Below are 22500 nucleotides of genomic sequence, written 5' to 3'. Positions count from 1 at the left end.
GGTACCAGTACTTCATGGATCCTCCCCAACGTGGGCGGGGTTGTCATAGCAACGCTGCGTTAAACTCAGGTGGGGAGTTCTGGTCCTCTGAAATGAGGCCAACCAGGATGTAACTTAGAGCTGCATTCTATCAAAAGGCCACCAGGGGGCGACCGTCTCTATACAAGTCAATGGAGAATTCACCAACTTCTCACTTGATTTCTAACCTCAGTAAACGTTTTCAAAATGTGTTTATGGTCTCAATCGCTAGTTTAAAGCCTTCTTCAATGCAGTATGATGTTCATTTGGGACATTTTGGCCTCCCTGATTTTATATGTGATGATAAAGCAGGGTATGCATTAGGGGGCGTGGCTACGTCCTGATTGACAGGTTGATTGACCAATGTCCTCCAGATCCAGCCCTCGTAACCATAGCAACCTCCCCGCTCCACCCATGGCTCCGCCTCATGCCCATATAAGTAGAATCCGTGTTTTTATTTTTCCCAGCATGCACCTGAGGTTTTCGCGATGGCGCTGCCTAGATTAGAAACTATTGGCTTCCGAGCAGCAGTCCACAAACCAATGGGTGACGATCTGGTTCTGAAACGTTTGTTTGTGTTTTGAACAGCTGATCGATCTCAGCTCTCCGCTCATCAAATGGAGTCCAGAAGACAAGAAGGAGAACACGGTCCTCATAAACCTGTCCTTCTGATCCTGGACCCTGAACACCTGGACCCCGAGCACCTGGACCCCGAGCACCTGGACCCTGAGCACCTGGACCCTGAGCACCTGGACCCCCGAACACCTGGACCCTGAGCACCTGGACCCGGACCACCTGGACCCCCGAACACCTGGACCCTGAACACCTGGACCCCCGAGCACCTGGACCCTGAACACTGCTGAGATGATGATGATGATGATGATGATGATGATGATGAAGAGTTTTAGGATTTTAAATGTGTTGTTTGTTGAATACGTTTAAAAGTTGATTTCTGATGATCGAGTTTTTTTTCTTCAATAAGAAAATAAATAAATAGAGAATTTAAATATCTGACTGTTTATTGGCTGAGATGAGATGATGCGTTCAGGTACCATCGTTCATATCATTCTTCCTTCCTTCCTTCCTTCTGTTCTTCCTTCCATCTGTCCTTCCTCCCTTTCCTTTCTTCCTTCTGTCCTTCCTTCCTTCTGTTCTTCCTTCCATCTGTCCTTCCTCCCTTTCTTCCTTCTGTCCATCCTCCCTTTCCTTCTTTCCATCTGTCCTTCCTCCCTTCCCTTTCTTTCCATCTGTCCTTCCTCCCTTTCCTTTCTTCCTTCTGTCCTTCCTTCCTTCTGTTCTTCCTTCCATCTGTCCTTCCTCCCTTTCTTCCTTCTGTCCATCCTCCCTTTCCTTCTTTCCATCTGTCCTTCCTCCCTTCCCTTTCTTTCCATCTGTCCTTCCTCCCTTCCCTTTCTTTCCATCTGTCCTTCCTCCCTTTCCTTCCTTCCATGTTTATTGGCTGAGATGAGATGGTGCGTTCAGGTACCATCGTTCATATCGGCGCTCTCCAGCTCACTCTCCCTGAAGCTCTGATTTAAAGGATCTTTATAACGACTATTAAATAATCTCACGTTGCAGCGTCGCCTAGCAACACGTTGCAGCGTCGCCTAGCAACAGAACAGCGTTTCCCTAAAACCTTCACGCTCACTTTTTATAAGTTAGAGCAGGGGTGTCAAACATGCGGCCCGTGGGCCAGAACCGGCCCGCCGAGGGGTCCACTAATGAGCCTGAACAGCCTCACACATGGCAGATATTCATTTATAAATCTATCTCGGGTCTGATCCCAAACTATTTATGCTGTTACATTTCTAAAAGCCAAAGAGCATTTACAGCTAACGTAACAAGACTGAAGCTGGTTAGGGGTTAATGAATTTTAATTATTAAATGAGCCCAAAGTTGGTTCTGAAGTTGGTGAGCGCCGTTTTAAGTACGCATCCAGACACCGGTACCTGTCTCACCTGTCTGCCTCTCACCTGTCTGTCTCTCACCTGTCTCTCTCACCTGTCTGTCTCTCACCTGTCTGCCTCTCACCTGTCTGTCTCTCACCTGTCTGCCTCTCACCTGTCTGCCTCTCACCTGTCTGTCTCTCACCTGTCTCTCTCACCTGTCTGTCTCTCTCAGATCCGGGTGGTGAACGTGGATTTAGCCCTGTTGCTTTTCTCTCCATGTATTTGATCGTCTCTGTGTTGTGTGAGTATCTTTCCTACAGTACGCTGCTGTCTGGCTTCCCTTGAACAAGAGGTCAGAACAGAGGTCATTGGATCAACGGGACCGACCTGGTTAAACAGTCCTTCAGGATTTCGCGGGAATTATTTCTGATTGTCTAAAATGTGATTTTGCGGCAGCATTTAAACACATTGTGGTAAATGTTGCGGTGTTTTAAAGTGCGGGACACACACACACACACACACACACACACACACACACACACACACACACACACCATCTCTGATCTCATTACACATTCAACTTCATATTTAGAAGACAGTTTTCACACCGTTAACATTTTATTTGACAATATTAATCTCCCTCACACACACACACACACACACACACACACACACACACACACACACACACACACACAGTTAGTTTAGCGTCGGTATTTTTTGCCTCCAGTTTGCGGTAAAGTTGCGGTGATTGGACAAAATTGCAAAGCACGCACATAATCGCGCGGATTGGTTGAATTTGCGTTAATTGTTGGGATCACGACATCATGACATCCTGGAGGGATTAAATAAACCAGCAGGCACATTGTTGCTAAGCAACGCTCCCTTTACATCAGCTCTCCAATTACCTTTAACTTCTTGTATGACTTCAGTTAGTTAATAATCACAATACTAAACTTATTAAATATTATATTATATTTTACTTCAGATGAACAAACTATTTGCTTTCATGAGAACATTGAGTGACCAGCTGTGTGTCTGCTGGTCGCTACGCTCAGTATAAACCGGATATAGCCTTCAAAATAAAACTCCAGATCGAGAGTGAGTGTCTTATGCAGAAGTTCTTACCATAAATCTGAATCTAATACATTCATTAAATCTAATAATTCAAGTACAGTGATCAGTAAGAATCAATAAGAGCTGGAGGAGTCAGTGATTCATGATGTTCAGATCATCAGCAGACAGGAAGTGAGACTCGCTGTCAGGGTCAGAGATGTGAACTGATAACACACCATCACAAGAAACAGTGATTCAGCATTTCACTCAGAGTCAGGTCGTCTGGATGTTGGATTGAGAAGCAGCAGAACAGGAAGTAGTTTAATAATCAGATTAAAGACAGACGGCAGCTTAAAAACACAAAAGGTTTAATGAACTATACAAAAAGTGAATTCAGTAGAAATTATATACAGATGTACATTAAAACGTCTCCGAGGGTCTCCGAGGGTCCTGGGGGGGGGGTCAGACGTCTCAGAGGGTCCGGGGGGGGGGGGGGGTCAGAGTCTCAGCGACTGCAAACATTCATCATTTAATCATCTTCGTCTTCAGCGGGCAGCGGCCGAGACCTGGAACACCAGACAAGGGTTAGAGTTCATCCTCACTCCTTTCCTTCCTTCCTTCCCTCCTTACTCCTTTCCTTCCTTCCTTCTTCCCTACTCCTTTCCTTCCTTCCTTCTTCCCTACTCCTTTCCTTCCTTCCTCCCTCCCTCCCTCCCTACTCCTTTCCTTCCTCCCTCCCTCCCTACTCCTTTCCTTCCTTCCTTCTTCCCTACTCCTTTCCTTCCTTCCTTCTTCCCTACTCCTTTCCTTCCTTCCTTCCCTCCTTACTCCTTTCCTTCCTTCCTTCTTCCCTACTCCTTTCCTTCCTTCCTTCTTCCCTACTCCTTTCCTTCCTTCCTCCCTCCCTCCCTCCCTACTCCTTTCCTTCCTCCCTCCCTCCCTACTCCTTTCCTTCCTTCCTTCTTCCCTACTCCTTTCCTTCCTTCCTCCCTCCCTCCCTCCCTACTCCTTTCCTTCCTCCCTCCCTCCCTACTCCTTTCCTTCCTTCCTTCTTCCCTACTCCTTTCCTTCCTCCCTCCCTCCCTACTCCTTTCCTTCCTTCCTTCTTCCCTACTCCTTTCCTTCCTTCCTTCTTCCCTACTCCTTTCCTTCCTTCCTTCTTCCCTACTCCTTTCCTTCCTTCCCTCCCTCCCTCCCTACTCCTTTCCTTTCCTTCCCTTCCTTCTCTCCTTTCCTTCCTTCCTTCCTTCCTTCCTTGACCCGAGGACATCATCTCTCAGACATCAGAGTTTAAACAGGAAGCTGATCGGAGGTTAAAAAGCTCATTAAAATGTAAATCAGCTCAAATTTACCCTAAAAACACTAAAAACCATCACAGCTGGAAACTCGTGATGTCATCGTGATGTCATCGTGACGTCATGATGACATCATGACGATCAGCTGATTAAAGACAAAATCCTCTGAAACTATTTTAATAAATTGATTTTCTTCAGTTTAATTTTTATTTGTCGTCTTTTTGTTTTTTTATAATTAAAATTAAACACGATTAATAAAAAAGGATTAAAATCAGGTTTAATAATAAAATAAATAAAATAATGATGTCATTCTATCGGGTCTCTTACTTCCTGCTGGTGTGCGTCACGCCGCTGCCTCCCGCCTCCTCGCCATCGTCTTCCTCTTCCTCTCCAGGTCGCTGGTTCTCTTTCTCCGGCTTCCTGCTCGGACCGCCGAAGAAATCCCCGATCCCCTTCTGCCAGGTGGGAGTGGGACGAGGACACACGGGGTTCCCACCGGCGTACTTCCCCTTAGCTGGGGGGGGGAGGCACACACACACACACACACACACACACACACACACACAGAGAGAGAGACACACACACACAAAGAGTCAGTATGCATTATCTCGTGTGTGTGTGTTGGTAGAGGTGTGTGTGTGTGTGTGTGTGTGTGTGTGTATCTAACCAGGTGTAGGTGTGTGTGTGTCTGACCAGGTGTGTGTAGGTCTAAGTGTGTGTGTGTGTATGTTAGTGTGTGTGTATCTAACCAGGTGTGTGTGTGTGTGTCTGACCAGGTGAGTGTGTGTGTGTCTAACCAGGTGTGTGTGTGTCTAACCAGGTGTGTGTGTGTGTGTGTCTAACCAGGTGTGGATGTGTGTGTGTGAGTGTGTATGTTAGTGTGTGTGTCTGACCAGATGTGGATGTGTGTGTGTGTGTCTGACCAGGTGTGTGTGTGTGTGTGTCTAACCAGGTGTGTGTGTGTCTAACCAGGTGTGTGTGTGTGTGTGTCTAACCAGATGTGGATGTGTGTGTGTGTGTCTGACCAGGTGTGTATGTGTGTCTGACCAGGTGTGTGTGTGTGTGTGTGTGTGTCTGACCAGGTGTGTGTGTGAGTGTGTGTGTGTGTCTGACCAGGTGTGTGTGTGAGTGTGTGTGTGAGTGTGTATGTTAGTGTGTGTGTGTATCTAACCAGGTGTGTGTGTGTGTGTCTGACTAGGTGTGTGTGTGTGTGTATCTAACCAGGTGTGGATGCTTGGCTGCTGGAGGCGGAGGAGTTTGCTGCGCTGGAGCCGAGAGACTTCCTGGGTGCCGTCGCTGCAACAGCTGCAAGAACATTACATAAAAAGAGACGAATGATGAAAGACAGGAAATAAAAACGCTTTCAAAATAAAACCCATGAAGAAGAAAAAGAGCCTGAAGAAGTCAAAGCTGCAGAGTCACATGATCAGACCAACACACACACACACACACACACACACACACACACACACACACACACACACACACACACAGAGACACTTTGACTTCAGAGAGAAAGAAGCTGCCCTTTAATCATTCACTTTATTCACTCTGGACATTAAACATGAATGAACCCTGAACTCATCTCAACACCTTCTGGATTAACACAATATGATTAATAATACTTTATCATTTATGTGTATTTAATAAGCCAGAAATAAGATAAATGACTAAAGTATACTCCTGTTAACGCACGGAATGACCCTTTAATCAATCACATTTTAGTCCAATATTTATTAATCCTGACATTAAACATGACTCAATTATAAGCCGAATTTAATTTAAGACCTTACAGATTAACACTTTATGATTCATCACGCGCTGCTACTCACGTGTTTAATAATAAACCAGAATAAGCTAAATGACGTCATGTTTTAAAGGAGGTTTGGTGCCACACAAAGCTTCACTAGGGCGCTAAAAACTGGCGCCAGATTGCAGAAAGCAACGCGACCACCTCCCAAAAACCCCCGAGTTAAATGTCAGCTCATTAAATGGATCATATGCACAGCTGGAAATTACTTTTTATTCATAGAAAGACTCAAATTTAAGCATTTTTATGAAGAGAGAAAGCTGCAGGACTAACATTACCAGCGCGGTGTTGGCGGGATGTGAAGATTTAACACATTATCAGCTGATCTACATACAAACTAGCTCATAGATAACTTATTTAATTAATTAAAATCAGTCATATTAATAAAAAATATGAATGGTGTGTTTCTGTGCCTGTTTTCTTTGGTTCTGCTGCTCCGCCAGACTCCATTATAAATCCGCCATATTTTAGCGCAAAAACACGATATCCGGTGTTATATTCACGATAAAAGTGTTTAATCTGTTACTGTACCTTTCCTGTAAGTCCCGGGGACGCTGTCGGCTTTAGTCCTCACCATGTTTACGGCTTATCTGTGAAGTTACACTCAGTTTTACAGCAATAAACTCTCCGCTCGGACTGGAGGAAGAATGACGCGGAGCCGCTTCCCGCCTTGGTTTAAAAGCAGCAGCGGATGGGGCGGGAAACACTTCTTCTTCGTCTGTTCGCGCCAGTTCCGGGACGGTTAGACGCGGTGATGACGCAACGCTGCCCCCCTCAGGCGAAGAGATGTAACTGCAGCTCAGAGTCAGATTATTAGGGCCCAAGCACTACACAGTGCGAAGGCCTTATTGTATCTGTAGAAATTATTATTCTCGTTCTGTCAAAACAAACGCCTTTTTGACAGCCTAAACGTGCCCCAAAAGTCACCAAAATGTGCACACACATCAGACCCGGCGAAAAATTTGATATTTTAAGGTCCGCCAAAATGGCCGTCGCAAAATGGCTCAATAGCGCCCCCTATTGAATATAAAAATGTGAGAGATTGACGTACATGAACGAAATTTGGTATATATATGTATCATGTCCAGACGCACAAAACAGTCTGTAGGACCCATGACGTCACTCAAACAGGAAGTCGGCCATTTTGAAAAATATGTGTGATTTTGGCGTTTTCCACGCCTCGTACTTTAACGAACTTGTCCTAGGGATTTAATCCGACCGACTTCAAATTCACTCAGAAACAAATTGAGACATTGGAGATGAAAAACTTTCTGATTAGGGATCCGGTTTGGCCGTGGCGGCGCAGACAATTTCCTTCGCCATTCGATCCTTCGCCATTAAACAGGAAGTCCTTATAACTCCTACAGACATCGTCCGATCTACACAAAATTAATCAAGCATGTAGAGGGTCCCACCCTGAACACGTATATGCATCAATACTGTGTCAGCTCCATAGCGCCACCTACTGGATACAATAGCACCCCCTTGAAAATTGAAAAAAAATTGAGCCCCTCAAGTCAGATTGACATAGACAAACGAAATTTGGTACACATATGTATCTTGTAAAGACGCACAAAAAACTCTCTTGGGGCCATGATGTCACTCCAACAGGAAGTCGGCCATTTTGAAAAATATGTGCGATTTTGGCGATTTTTACGCCTCATACTTTAATGAACATGTCCTCGGGATTTAATCCGACTGACTTCAAATTCACTCAGAAACATCTTGAGACACTGGAGATGAAAATTTATCAAAAACTTTCTAATTAGGGATTTGGTTGCTTCATGGCGATGTGAGGAATTTTGATGTTTCGCCATTACACAGGAACAGCTGGCCAAATGGGGGTACTGCACCCCGTAGAAGATTAATAATATTGAGCCCTTCCCTCCAGATTGACGTAGATGAACAAAATTTGGTACGCTTATGTATCATCTAAAGACGCACAAAAAAGTCTCTTGGACCCATACCCTCACTCCAACAGGAAGTCGGCCATTTTTAAGTGAATTTGCCATTTTGGGACGGTTTGATACAATTTTCACACCACGTACTTTAATGAATTCTTTCTAACTCATTAGAAAAACTTCGTTTTAACTCTGTGTCATCTCAAGACTTTGAAGATGTGTTGCAGCAAGTCTCGCTCAGTAGTGGCGGGGCGGGGGAGCTTGGGCCCGATCATCGCTGCTTGCAGCTTTAATTATTATTATTATTATTACACATGAAGGTGGAAAGTGTCTGTAAATTGATCTGAAGTGAGTTCAGCAGATGAGAATCCTACCAGAGAAATCTGTAAATGACTGTACAGATAAAATGCTGATTGGCTGTTGATGATTACAGACATAAATATTAAGGTTTTTCTCAAAGTTAAACTACATTTATTTTATTACACTGTTAGCGATTTCCCATTTAAAGCCAACAGCAGTTTAATCAATGGAAAATCCAACACTTGTCAGAAATGGTCTGACAGCTTTGATAAATTTGACTTAATTGCTTACATGATGTATGTGTTATACTGAGAGGTCAGATAAAATATAGTAAAAGGTGTTAACATTATTTGTATTAGTAGTGATAGCATTAGTTGTAAGTATAAAAACTTTCATTTGCACTCTATGTCCTTTCAATGATTTTAAAGCAAATCATTATTTTATGCTGCAATCTTATATTTAATGCTCTATTCTAGTATTTAATTTCTCTCTTTCTATTTTTATTATTTGTGTGTGTGTGTGTGTGGGGGGGGGGGGGGGGGGGTATTATTATTGCCTTTTGTCTTAAATGCCTGTATGGGCTGGGCACCAGAAAAGGTTCAGGACACTCAAACAAATCAACCGGTAGTAGTAAAACTATGTGTGTGTGCATATATGTACATTTATAATGGTACTAACAGTAACAGTTAACTGTATTATTTAAATCTAGGTCTACTCCTGTATTTAAGAACAATGTTGACACATCAGGGCCAATCAAGGTTACTGTTGTTCCTCCATTATATCTGTTTGTGTTGGGCTGATTAGATGTTTAGTGTACAAATATCAGAAGTACAGTGATGTGTGATTTCTCTGACACTGACTGGTTAGACTGGTTTTCACGTCACTCTGATGTTGTTTAGACTTGGACTGTGAAGTTATGAGGATGTGACAGCGTCCTCAGATCAAATGCTCACAGACAGCAGGACTGACGAGGGAGAATGAGCAGCTTCTTCTCTCCCAGTGTTTCCTCTACACATGAAGGTGGAAAGTGTCTGTAAGTTGACCTGAAGTGAGTTCAGCAGGTGAGAATCCTACCAGAGAAATCTGTAAATGTCTGATGAACACCATCACTTTGATCACATTGTGTTGTATCACTGTTTGACTGCAGCTCAAATGTTTCTTCATGCTGATTGGCTATTAGATGATGCTTGCACATATTATTATTTGTACGTTTTCCATCTGTGGTAGACTAGTTTTTAAGAATAACTGTAATAACATGTATCTCTGTTAGTTATTACCATGTAAAACCAACAGCAGTTTCAAGTGTTAGAAATGGTTTAACAGCTTTGATTAACTTGACTGATGTTAATTATATTAATTTCTAAGAAAATTACTAACATGATGTATGCATACTGAGCACATACATGAGAGTATACACTGTTACCATTATTATTATCATTAATAGTAGCAGCATTAGTTGTATGTACATGTATTACTCATATTGATAGTAGCAGCAGCAGTAAAAAGCCAATTTGCATAATTTTAATCTTCTATTAGTCCTATTATTATAGTATTCAAGTATTTCTTTCAGCTCGGTAGATTAGATGATTAATTAGCACCATCTAGTGGACGCATGGTAGAACTACATCATCTGATGTGTGATTTCTCTGATACTGACTGGTTAGGTGTTTGTGTGAAGGTGTTTCTCTGCTATGGATCAATGTGAGGACAGAGAGGAGGGAGTCCCTCCCTCTAAAAGCTCTCTGTGTGGGGAACATGACAGCCAGACCAAAGCTCAGAGGTGAGATGAGGATCTCTAACTGTCCATCACTGTTCTCCACTCACATCACTCCACCATCATTATTCACACTCAAAGCTCTGTGTGTGTTGTGTAGAAGAACAGAGAAGCAGCGCAGACCAGACTCTGAACCTGAACCCAGCTGTGTGTCCATGAAGAGTGACCAATCTATAAATGGACTCATTGACTTCAAACATGAACATCAGTCTGCTGATCAGAGGTCAGACTATAAAATGTTTGTCCATTATTATCCAACTCTCATAAGAAGAAGTTAAACTGACTAACTTTATCAGTATATGTCCTCATCAATACAAACACTTTTCTAAAACCCACAAACTTTATCTCGTTAACAGTTTGGAATACGTGTACAAAGATAGATAGATTGAATACTTTATTCATGCCAAAGAGAAATTAAGCTGTTATTAATTCATCAGTGTTGTATTTTTCTCAGGATCCATCAGCAGAGACCAGATTCTCCTGAACCCAGCTGTGTGTCCATAAAGAGTGACCAATCTATAAATGGACTCATTGACTTCAAACATGAACATCAGTCTGCTGATCAGAGGTCTGATTTTTAAACTGATAGTGATGTATCTCATGATATTCATCTCATTATTCAAACATTTTAAAAATCTATTTCTTAGCAGTATTTTATCCTGGATTTATAAGTGTTTTTTTCCCCATCAGGATACATCAGACAACAGACTACTCTGAACCCAGCTATGTGTCCATAAAAAAAGACTGGTTTATAGACCGACTTATGAAGTTAAAATATGGACATCAGTCAGGACATCAGTCAGCTGATCAGAGGTCAGACTGTAAAATGTTTTTCTGTTATTATCCAACTCTCATAAGAAGTTTGATTGACTGAAACAGTTTTTACACACAATGTCCTCATAAACACAAACACACACACACCTCCCACAAACACTTTTCTAAACACAAACTTTATCTGTAAGAAGTTTTGAAAACTCAAGTACAAAGATAGATTGATTAAATACATCTAGTTTAGTTTATTTCAGTTATTAAAATACTCACTTGTTTTCCTGATACTGACAAACCAAAAGGGCAAATTAATAAATATTATTACCAAAGGAAAATTAAAATTATTTTTAGCAGTATTTTATCCACAGATAATTTTCTTGAGATTTTAAAATGTTATTACTTCATCCATACTGTTTTTCCATCAGGATCCATCAGCAGAGACCAGATTCTCCTGAACCCAGCTGTGTGTCCATGAAGAGTGACTGGTCTAATGATCGATTTATTACCTTCAAACATGAACATCAGTCTGCTGATCAGAGGTCAGACTATAAAATGTTTGTCTGTTATTATCCAACTCTCATAAGAAGAAGTTTGATTGACTGAAACAGTTTTTACACACAATGTCCTCACAAACACACACACACACTCCTCCTACAAACACTTTTCTAAAAACCACAAACTTTATGTGTATAACAGTTTTTAAACAGAGGTACAAAGTCTTTACAGAGACAAATGATCAGAGGTCAGACTGTAAAATGTTTGTCTGTTATTATCCTACTCTCATAAGAATTTTTGACCATAGTGACTAAAACTGTTTTTTTAAACTTAATTTTATTTGAAGTGTATCTATTATACAAAAAATAAATACACTATAATTGCGAAAAGTATTCACTCACCAATCCAAATAACTGAAATCATGTGTCCAATCGCTCTCAGGAGCTCCAGGGTGGTGCTGTGATAGGATGCCACCTGTGCAACAAGTCCAGTCGTGAAATTTCCTCGCTCCTAAATATTCCACAGTCAACTGTCAGTGGTTTTATAACAAAGTGGAAGCGATTGGGAACGACAGCAACTCAGCCACAAAGTGGTATGCCACATAAAATGATGGAGCGGGTCAGCAGATGCTGAGGTGCACAGTGTGCAAAGGTCGGCAACTTTCTGTAGAGTCAATCGCTACAGACCTCCAAACTTCATGTGGCCTTCAGATTAGCTCAAGAACCGTGCATAGAGAGCTTCATGAGTTTCATGGCAAGAGCAGCTGCATCAAGCCAAACATCACCAAGTGGAAAGCGTCGGATGCAGTGGTGTAAAGCAGCAGCCACTGGACTCTAGAGCAGTGGAGACGTGTTCTCTGGAGGGACGAATCACGCTTCACCATGTGGTGATCTGATGGACGAGTCTAGGTTTGGCGGTTGCCAGGGGAACGGTACTTGTCTGACTGCACTGTGCCAAGTGTAAAGTTTGGTTGAGGGATTATGGTGTGAGGTTGTTTTTCAGGAGCTGGGCTTGGCCCCTTAGTTCCAGTGAAAGGAACTCTGAATGCTTCAGCATACCAAGAGATTTTGGACAATTCCATGCTCCCAACTTTGTGGGAACAGTTTGGGGACGGCCCCTTCCTGTTCCAACATGACTGTGCACCAGTGCACAAAGACATGGATGGTATGGATGAACTTGACTGGCCTGCACAGAGTCCTGACCTCAACCCGATAGAACACCTTTGGGATGAATTAGAGCGCAGACTGAGAGCCAGGCCTTCTAGTCTAACATCAGTGTTTGACCTCACAAATGTACTTTTGTTTTTTCCATAAACACTCCTAAACCTAGTGCAGTGTAAAGTCAGAAAATCTTCACACACAGAGTCATTACAGCAGCGATGCAGTTCAGCGTGTATGTGATGTTACAACAAGGCAATGTGATGCAGAGTTCATCAGTCTTACAGCATCCAGGAAGAATCTGTTTTTCAGCCTCTTGCTTATTGTCCGGATGCTGCACAACCTCCTGCTTGATGCTGGGGTTGGTCAAACGTTCAATTAGTTGGTCACGGATGATTTCATCAGTTTTATCATCAAATCAGCATGTTGAAGCGAGGTCACGCAGTGCAGCAATATACTGTGCAATAGTCTAAACAGTTTTGAAAACAGAAACAAATACAGATAGATATAATAGTTTATTAATTGTTGTTATCAGTATTTTCTCAAGATTTTAAGCTGTTATTAATCCATCAGTGTTGTATTTTTCCATCAGGATCCATCAGCAGAGACCAGATTCTCCTGAACCCTGCTGTGTGTCCATGAAGAGTGACCGGTCTATAAATGGACTCATTGACTTCAAACACAAATCTGCTGATCAGAGGTCAGATTGTAAAATGTTCTACTCAATTCTCATAAGAAGAGATTTGATTGACTGTGGAGATTTCTTCTTGACCTTAGTGACTGAAAATGTTTTTACACACAATGTTTTCATAAATACACACACTATTCCTACAACAGAGGTACAGAGGTACAAAGTCTTTATAGAGACAAATGATCAGAGGTCAGACAGAACAGCCTGTGAGTGTTTTACCTGGATCCACTGTGATAGAACACAACACCTTTAACACTGAGTGTCATTATTTATTCTGAGACTTCATCTTTTCTTCACAGAGTTCATCAGCAGAGCTCAGAGGTTCTCAGTGGTCAGTCTGTCCAGCAGCATCAAACACAGCTGGACTCCATATTTATGGTGTGTAAATGTAAAGCATAGCTACTACTGCTAACTACAACAGCCACAGACTAAATACTAAACTACCATTCTGGTCCTAACAGTCTCCATGCTGCACTCTGTAGACCAGCAGCTTTTCAGTCTGTCACTGATCATCTGATGTTGACTTCTACCAGTTACATTTACATTTGATTCTGTTCCAGCTGCTGGAGGAGAACATCAGCAGGTTGGTGAAGAACGAGCTGAAGAAGATGCAGAAGGCTCTGAGTCCAGATGACCCAGAATGCTTAGAGAGTCAGAGTGAGGATGAGGAGGTGTTGGTCGGTGAGGAGGAAGAGCAGAGGAGGAGCAGCAGAGAGGTATTTCTGAAGATCACAGTGTACTTCCTGAGGAGGATGAAGCAGGAGGAGCTGGCTGAGCGTCTGCAGAGCAGTAAGAGGATTTTAACAAATTTAACATGATGGAGAGGAAATGGAGGCAACATGGGAGAGGTTTATATTTCAAACTCTGCTGTTAATATGATGCACACATCTGCATCAGATCTATGAATTCTTCTGAGCTGAAAACAGTCAGAAACTGTTTGTCATCAACTGATGAGCTGAATAGATTTCATAGTGGAGGAAAATATAAACATCTGCAGTTTAATGTTGACATTCTACCAATTTACTGTAGAATCATCTGATTTATTTCATTTGTTGTTTGTTCATTCAGGAGCTCGTGCTGCAAAGTGTCGACGTAAACTCAAGTCTAACCTGCAGAAGAAGTTCCAGTGTCTGTTTGAGGGGATCGCTGAAGCAGGAAACCCAACCCTTCTGAATCAGATCTACACACCGCTCTACATCACAGAGGGAGGGACTGCAGAGGTCAATGATGAACATGAGGTCAGACAGATTGAAACAGCATCCAGGAAACCAGACAGACCAGAAACAACAATCAGACAAGAAGACTTCTTTAAAGCCTCACCTGGAAGAGATGAACCAATCAGAACAGTGATGACAAAGGGAGTGGCTGGCATTGGGAAAACAGTCTTAACACAGAAGTTCACTCTGGACTGGGCTGAAGACAAAGCCAACCAGGACATAGACTTCACATTTCCATTCACTTTCAGAGAGCTGAATGTGCTGAAAGAGAAAAAGTACAGCTTGGTGGAACTTGTTCATCACTTCTTTACTGAAACCAAAGAAGCAGGAATCTGCAGGTTTGAAGAGTTCCAGGTTGTGTTCATCTTTGACGGTCTGGATGAGTGTCGACTTCCTCTGGACTTCCACAACACTGAGATCCTGACTGATGTTACAGAGTCCACCTCAGTGGATGTGCTGCTGACAAACCTCATCAGGGGGAAACTGCTTCCCTCTGCTCGCCTCTGGATAACCACACGATCTGCAGCAGCCAATCAGATCCCTCCTGAGTGTGTCGGCATGGTGACAGAGGTCAGAGGGTTCACTGACCCACAGAAGGAGGAGTACTTCAGGAAGAGATTCAGAGATGAGGAGCAGGCCAGCACCATCATCTCCCACATCAAGACATCACGAAGCCTCCACATCATGTGCCACATCCCAGTCTTCTGCTGGATCACTGCTACAGTTCTGGAGGATGTGTTGAAAAGCAGAGAGGGAGGAGAGCTACCCAAGACCCTGACTGAGATGTACATCCACTTCCTGGTGCTTCAGGCCAAACTGAAGAACATCAAGTATGATGGAGGAGCTGAGACAGATCCACACTGGAGTCCAGAGAGCAGGAAGATGATTGAGTCTCTGGGAAAACTGGCTTTTGAGCAGCTGCAGAAAGGCAACCTGATCTTCTATGAGTCAGACCTGACAGAGTGTGGCATCGATATCAGAGCAGCCTCAGTGTACTCAGGAGTGTTCACACAGGTCTTTAAAGAGGAGAGAGGGCTGTACCAGGACAAGGTGTTCTGCTTCGTCCATCTGAGTGTTCAGGAGTTTCTGGCTGCTCTTCATGTTCATCTGACATTCATCAAGTCTGGAGTCAATCTGCTGGAAGAAGAACAAACAACATCCTGGTGGTCTGAAGCGTTCGGAGGCAAATCAACACGTTTCTACCAGAGAGCTGTGGACGAGGCCTTAAAGAGTCCAAATGGACACCTGGACTTGTTCCTCCGCTTCCTCCTGGGTCTTTCACTGCAGACCAATCAGACTCTCCTAAGACGTCTGCTGACAGAGACAGGAAGTGGATTGCCGACCAATCAGGAAACAGTCCAGTACATCAAGAAGAAGATGAGTGAGAATCTGTCTACAGAGAGAAGCATCAATCTGTTCCACTGTCTGAATGAACTGAATGATCGTTCTCTAGTGGAGGAGATCCAACAGTCCCTGAGATCAGGAAGACTCTCCACAGATAAACTGTCTCCTGCTCAGTGGTCAGCTCTGGTCTTCATCTTACTGTCATCAGAGAAAGATCTGGACGTGTTTGACCTGAAGAAATACTCTGCTTCAGAGGAGGCTCTTCTGAGGCTGCTGCCAGTGGTCAAAGCCTCCAGCAAAGCTGTGTAGGTGGATGAAACACTGGATATTTGAACAATTTCAAATATGTTTAATTTAAAATATGATAAATAAAACGTTTTGTATTCATTACTAACCCTTTTTTCAGACTGAGTGACTGTAACCTCTCAAAGAGAAGCTGTGCAGCTCTGTCCTCAGTTCTCAGCTCCCAGTCCTCTAGTCTGAGAGATCTGGACCTGAGTAACAACAACCTGCAGGATTCAGGAGTGAAGCAGCTTTCTGCTGGACTGGAGAGTCCAGACTGTATACTCAAAAGTCTCAAGTGAGGAATAGCATCTATCATTTCTTTATCTTGAACATAGTGATGATTCTGAGAGACTTTTTACACAGACAGTTGCTGTTGTACATAAATGTCAATTATTCTGTACACCAGCTGTAGGATTCTGGTATTTATATGATTAAAAACACTGTGTTATCAAACTTTTATATTTCCAGTCTGTCAGGATGTCTGATCACAGAGGAAGGCTGTGCTTCTCTGGCCTCAGCTCTGAGTGCCAACCCCTCCCATCTGAGAGAGCTGGACCTGAACTACAATCATCCAGGAGACTCAGGAGAGAAGCTTTTGTCTGCTGGACTGGAGGATCCACACTGGAGACTGGACACTCTCAGGTATGAACATAACAGTTTGAAGAACATGTGATGTGAGTGAAACTAATGTAAAAAAACTAGTAAGTGGACTTAAAGTTGTTCTTCTGTTAAACTTTCATGATCTCCTGATGTCCCTGAACTCATCAGAGTCCATCTGTTATTTTATTATTGATGTATTTACTGTTTATTATAAAGAAGTTCACTTGTATCATGAACTTTATTTAGAACTTTCTATCTTGTGGTTGTTTCTTCTTATTGTGTCTTTCAACTATTATTATTATTATATATTCAAACCAAATGAATGAACACATGGAATAATTACAGTCAAATGTTTTGCTGTCTTATAGCTGCATTTATTCTCTGATCACTTCAAAAATGCTCCTTTTGTCTCCTTTTGATATTGAAGTGATGACTGGCTCTATCCTCAGGACAACATGCAGAGATCAATATTTAATCTAGTGATTTATCATGTGGGAGGACATATTTGTTCATCACATCTTCTTCTTCAGGTCTTTTCCTCTCAGACTTCAGTGAAAGAATCCAGCAGACAGTTGAGACAGATGAGTTTCAGCCTGTTTCTGTGTCACTCTGACAAACTGAGGAACACTGCTTCATGTTGAACAGCAGTTAGGACTCATGTTGGATAGAAAATCATTCTGACTGTGTTTCTTCCTCCAGGGTGGACCATGGTGGAGAGCAGTGGTTAAAACCTGGTGTGAAGAAGTGTAAGTGTGGATTGAATTTGATTCATGACAACTAAACAGCACACAGTCAGTTTCTCTTTAAATACAAAGTTGGTCTTTGTGGTATTTATTCATTAAAACATTACTGACAAAATGTGTCATCATGAAACTTTATAGAAATGAACAACAGATCAGAAGTTAAACAGAGAATAAATCCATCAGGTGTGTCAGATGATAAACTGCTGCTGTGTTGTTTCTTCTTCTCTTCATCAGATTTCTGTGAACTCACACTGGACACAAACACAGTAAACGGAGAACTCAAACTGTCTGATAACAACAGGAAGGTGACATGTGTGAAGGAGCGTCAGTCATATCCTGATCATCCAGACAGATTTGACGGCTACTATCAGCTGCTGTGTAGTAATGGTCTGACTGGTCGCTGTTACTGGGAGGTCGAGTGGAAAGGAAGAGTTCATATATCAGTGAGTTACAGAAGAATCAACAGGAAAGGAGACAGTGATGACTGTGTGTTTGGATATAATGATCAGTCCTGGAGTCTGATCTGTTGTGATTATGGTTACTCTGTCCGTCACAATAAGAGAGAAACATACATCCCCTCCTCCTCCTCCTCCTCCTCCTCCTCCTCCCCATCCTCCTCTTCTGTCTCTAACAGAGTAGCAGTGTATGTGGACTGTCCTGCTGGCACTCTGTCCTTCTACAGAGTCTCCTCTGACACACTGATCCACCTCCACACCTTCAACACCACATTCACTGAACCTCTGTATGCTGGGTTTGGGTTTTGTCCTGCCTTGCCTGATTCCTCAGTGTCTGTGTGTCCTCTGTCTGAGGGAGAGTCTCCTCCTGTGGAGACAAACAGTCACACTGCTGACTGAAGACAGCTGCTGAAATCACTGTTCACTCTGTTCACCAGTGAACAATAGAAACAGGAAGTGACAGCAGCTTCCTGTGTTTAAATGTTGATGGTGGACGAGGTTTCACTCTGGTTTCATTTGGATCACTGGCTGTGCTTAGATTAGAAGTAGTGAAAATGATCTCCTCTGGACTGAATTGATGCGTAAAAACTGTGTTGACTCTGATATTCACTTGAGTAAAGTGTTCTTGGAGCAGCATCTAGCAGCTGTTAGTGGCTGTTAGTTATTCCATTTTATCAGGATCTTAAAGTGAAGTTTTTCCTGAAAATGTCCACCAGACATCCCAGTCTGTTTGACATCAGCTCAGTTTCTGTTCAATCATTAACATCAACGTATGTTTCTATGTGATGTATGTATATAATAACCTGTACGGGCCTCAGTTAGCACATCTTTGTTATATATGATCAATCTGTCTTTAGTAACAGGATATGTACCACAGTCCTTTGAAGTAGCTGAAATTAAACATTTTCTTTAAAAAAAAACTACTGTTGATTCAGGTGTTTTAGCCAATGATTACATCAGTCTGCCCTTTTTCTCCAAGATCCTTGAGAAAGCAGTCAGCCAGTTGTGGAACTTGTGAAAGTTGTGTACCTTTCTACAAAACAATAGTTTATTAGAGGATTATCAGTCTGGATTTAGAACACATCATAGCACAGAGACAACACTAGTGAAAGTTAGAAAATTACCTCTTAATTGTATCAGACAAAGAACTTTTCTCTGTACTACTCTTGTTGGATCATTCATGCACACAAAAGTTAGACATGGAGTTCCACGAGGTGGTGCTTGGACCAATACTATTATATATGTGCTTCCTTTATTAATATTATTCGGAAACACTCCATCATTTTTTATTGTTATGCAGATGATGCCCAATTATATTCATCAATCAAACCAATCAGTTAAGTAAATTTCAAGCATTCCATAAGGACATAAAGGCCTGGATGACCTACAATAAAGTGCTTTGAAACACATTATCTAATGATATAACTAACTAGTTATATTTGATCAGGATGTAGCCTTTAACTCCCACATAAAACAAATGTCAATGACTGCCTTTTTTCATCTACGTAAAATTGCACAAATCAGACATATCCTGTCTCAAAATGATGCAGAAAAGTGAGTCCAAACATTTATTACTTCTAGGCTGGATTTTTGTAATTCATTATTATCAGGCTGCCCCAACATGTCTCTAAAGACTCTCGAGCTGCTCCAGAATGCAGCTGCACGCATTCTGACAAAAACTAGAAAGAGAGATCATATTATTCCAATTTTAGCTTCACTGCATCGGCTTCCTGTAAAATCTAGAATAGAAATTAAAATCCTTCTCACTTTCAAAGCATGTAATGATCAGGCTCCATCATGTCTGAAAGAGCTCATAGAACCTTACGAATCTACTCGAACAAGGTGCTCCTTACTTCTAGTTCCTTGAGTCTAGGCCTGCTATTATTAGGGCCCAAGCACTATACAGTGTGTCAAAACGAACGCCTTTTTGACAGCCTAAACGTGCCCGAAAAGTCACCAAAATTTGCAATCATGTCCGACCCGGTGAAAAATGTGATATTTTAAGGATCACGAAAATGGGCGAGAAAAAAATGGCTCAATAGCGCCCCCTAGAAAATTTAAAAAAGTGAGCCCCACCACTGAGATTGTCGTAGACAAACAAAATTTGGTACACATATGTATCTTGTAAAGACGCACAAAAAAGTCTCTTGGACCCATGATGTCACTCCAACAGGAAGTCGGCCATTTTGAAAAATATGTGCGATTTTGGTGTTTTCTACGCCTCGTATTTTAATGAACTCTTCCTAGGGATTTAATCCGACTGACTTCAAATTCACTCAGAAACATCTTGAGACATTGGAGATGAAAAGTTATGAAAAACTTTCTGATTAGGGATTTAGTTTCTTCGTAGCGATGTGAGGAATTTTGATGTTTCGCCATTAAACAGGAACTGCTGGCCAAATGGGGGTACTGCACCCCTTAGACGAATAATAATATTGAGCCCCTCCCTTCAGATTTATGTAGATTAAAAAAATTGGTACACTTATGTATCATCTAAAGACGCACAAAAAAGTCTGTTAGACCCATATCCTCACACCAACAGGAAGTCGGCCATTTTGAAGTGAATTTGCAATTTTGGCGCGGTTTCATACAATTTTCACACCACGTACTTTAATGAATTCCTCCGAATCCGACCGACTTCATTTTGATTCTCTGTCATCTCAAGACCTGGAAGATGCGTCACAGCAAGTCTCGCTCAGTCGTGGCGTGGCGGGGGAGCTTGGGCCCGATCATCGCTGCTTGCAGCTTTAATTATTATTATTATTAGAAGCGGTAAAGTACGACAACCATTACTACTACTACCAGCAGAGGTGGACAGAGTACACAGCTCCCTTACTTGAGTTAAAGTACAGATACCCCTTGATACATTTTACTCAAGTACAAGTAAAAGTACTACGGTCAGATGTCTACTTGAGTAAAAGTACTACGGTCAGATGTCTACTTGAGTAAAAGTACTACGGTCAGATGTCTACTGAAGTAAAAGTACTACGGTCAGATGTCTACTTAAGTAAAAGTACTACGGTCAGATGTCTACTTGAGTAAAAGTACTACGGTCAGATGTCTACTGAAGTAAAAGTACTACGGTCAGATGTCTACTTGAGTAAAAGTACTACGGTCAGATGTCTACTTAAGTAAAAGTACTACGGTCAGATGTCTACTTGAGTAAAAGTACTACGGTCAGATGTCTACTTAAGTAAAAGTACTACGGTCAGATGTCTACTGAAGTAAAAGTACTACGGTCAGATGTCTACTTAAGTAAAAGTACTACGGTCAGATGTCTACTGAAGTAAAAGTACTACGGTCAGATGTCTACTGAAGTAAAAGTACTGAAGTACTTGTTTTTAAAAGTACTTGAGTATCAAGAGTACATGTTCTAAATATTGCATTACTACTGCCACAGTGCCATTTATGTATAGAAATGTCCTAGATGGAGTTATGACAAATGTTAATGTTAATACCTTGGAGAAGCGAGAAGGAAGGAAAGGAGGGAGTAAGGAAGGATGGAAGGAAGGAAGGAAGGAAGGAAAGGAGGGAGGGAGAATGTAAAAGGAACTGAAAGTAAAATCAAGTCATTTTCATCCCGGGCCGAGATGGACCTGCTGCGTCTTCTTCCATTGTTTCCTCCATGGTTTCCTTCCTTCCTTCCACCCTTCCTTCTCTCCGGGTACTGACTGTAGTAGTAGTATTAATAGTAGTAGTATTAATAGTAGTAGTATTAATAGTAGTAGTATTAATAGTAGTAGTAGTATTAATAGTAGTAGTAGTAGTAGTATTAATAGTAGTAGTAGTATTAATAGTAGTAGTAGTAGTAGTAGTAGTAGTAGTGGTAGTATTAATAGTAGTAGTAGTAGTAGTAGTAGTAGTAGTGGTAGTATTAATAGTAGTAGTATTAATAGTAGTAGTAGTAGTAGTGGTAGTATTAATAGTAGTATTAATGGTAGTACTAGTAGTAATAGTATTAGTAGTAGTATTAATGGTAGTAGTAGTAGTGGTAGTATTAATAGTAGTAGTATTAATAGTAGTAGCAGTAGTAGTAATAGTAGTAGTAGTAGTAGTAATAGTAGTACTAGTAGTAATAGTATTAGTAGTAGTATTAATGGTAGTAGTAGTAATAGTAGTACTAGTAGTAATAGTAGTAGTGGTAGTATTAATAGTAGTAGTAGTACTAGTAGTAGTAGTATTAATAGTAGTAGTACTAGTAGTATTAGTAGTATTAGTACAGCGCAGCGCGGCCTCCGGCCAGCAGGGGGCGCTGATGAGCCTCCAGCTGGTTTGTAGGAGCAGATGAACTGCAGTAAGGAAGCAGAGGAGACAGGAGCAGCTGCAGAAGAAGAAGAAGAAGAAGAAGTGGCGGTCTGTGTGTTTGTCCAGCTGGTCCTGCTTCAGCTCTTCGGTGTTTTTCTCTCCCGGTAAGTTTCCCGGTAAGTTTCACTCTGACACGTTTTACCGACATGTGAAGTTTCTGAGCAGTTTCCGGTAGTTCGGTGCAGTGTGTGTGTGTGTGTCTGTGTGTGTGTCTGTGTGTGTGTCTTTGTGTGTGTGTGTGTGTGTGTGTGTGTGTGTGTGTGTGTGTGTGTGTGTGTGTGTTTGGGCTCAGCCGGTTACCGGGAGACCTCCAGACTAACGGGGACGCGCCCTGGTGACCTCATCAATACTTTAATTAAGTTTGATCCGTTTTATTAGTTTAATTAGAAAAGTTCTG

At 41.9% G+C, this 22500-nt stretch overlaps 3 protein-coding genes and 1 pseudogene across 3 annotated transcripts in view; 3 read left to right on the top strand and 1 right to left on the bottom strand.

The window, feature by feature from the left end:
- The window catches only part of gtse1 (G-2 and S-phase expressed 1), a 9528-nt gene extending 8787 nt beyond the window's left edge, over positions 1–741 (top strand). The window contains 1 exon segment of the mRNA XM_053319335.1: positions 607–741. Coding sequence (XP_053175310.1) covers positions 607–690 — 84 coding nt within the window. The 3' untranslated portion in view covers positions 691–741.
- A 2708-nt stretch (positions 742–3449) lies between these two features.
- On the bottom strand, positions 3450–6715 carry pclaf (PCNA clamp associated factor). The gene is made up of 4 exons (XM_053319616.1): positions 6600–6715; positions 5480–5563; positions 4586–4772; positions 3450–3529 (listed from the first exon to the last, which is right to left on the bottom strand). Exons 1-4 carry the CDS (start codon positions 6643–6645, stop codon positions 3493–3495), a joined length of 354 nt encoding a protein of 117 aa, XP_053175591.1. The 5' UTR covers positions 6646–6715; the 3' UTR covers positions 3450–3492.
- Positions 6716–6822: 107 nt separating this feature from the next.
- On the top strand, positions 6823–19665 carry LOC128358932 (uncharacterized; annotated as a pseudogene).
- A 533-nt stretch (positions 19666–20198) lies between these two features.
- The window catches only part of nedd1 (NEDD1 gamma-tubulin ring complex targeting factor), a 14756-nt gene continuing 12454 nt past the window's right edge, over positions 20199–22500 (top strand). The window contains exon 1 of the mRNA XM_053319332.1: positions 20199–20204. Coding sequence (XP_053175307.1) covers positions 20199–20204 — 6 coding nt within the window. The remainder of the gene's footprint in view (positions 20205–22500) is intronic.

This window comes from Scomber japonicus, chromosome 5 (assembly GCF_027409825.1).
Source record: "Scomber japonicus isolate fScoJap1 chromosome 5, fScoJap1.pri, whole genome shotgun sequence".
NCBI classification, from domain to species: Eukaryota; Metazoa; Chordata; class Actinopteri; order Scombriformes; family Scombridae; genus Scomber; species Scomber japonicus.
The sequence above is the reverse complement of the archived record's forward strand: the minus strand, read 5'-3'. Positions and strand labels throughout refer to the sequence as shown.

What these genes read in the sequence shown, in the direction of transcription:
- pclaf (XM_053319616.1), bottom strand. Translation starts at nt 6,645, where the DNA reads ATGGTGAGGACTAAAGCCGACAGCGTCCCCGGGACTTACAGGAAAG. An exon ending in CCCCGGGACTTACAGGAAAG is followed by an intron (nt 5,564 to 6,599) that starts GTACAGTAACAG and finishes ATGTTCTTGCAG; the next exon opens with CTGTTGCAGCGACGGCACCC. An exon ending in CAGCCAAGCATCCACACCTG is followed by an intron (nt 4,773 to 5,479) that starts GTTAGATACACA and finishes TCCCCCCCCCAG; the next exon opens with CTAAGGGGAAGTACGCCGGT.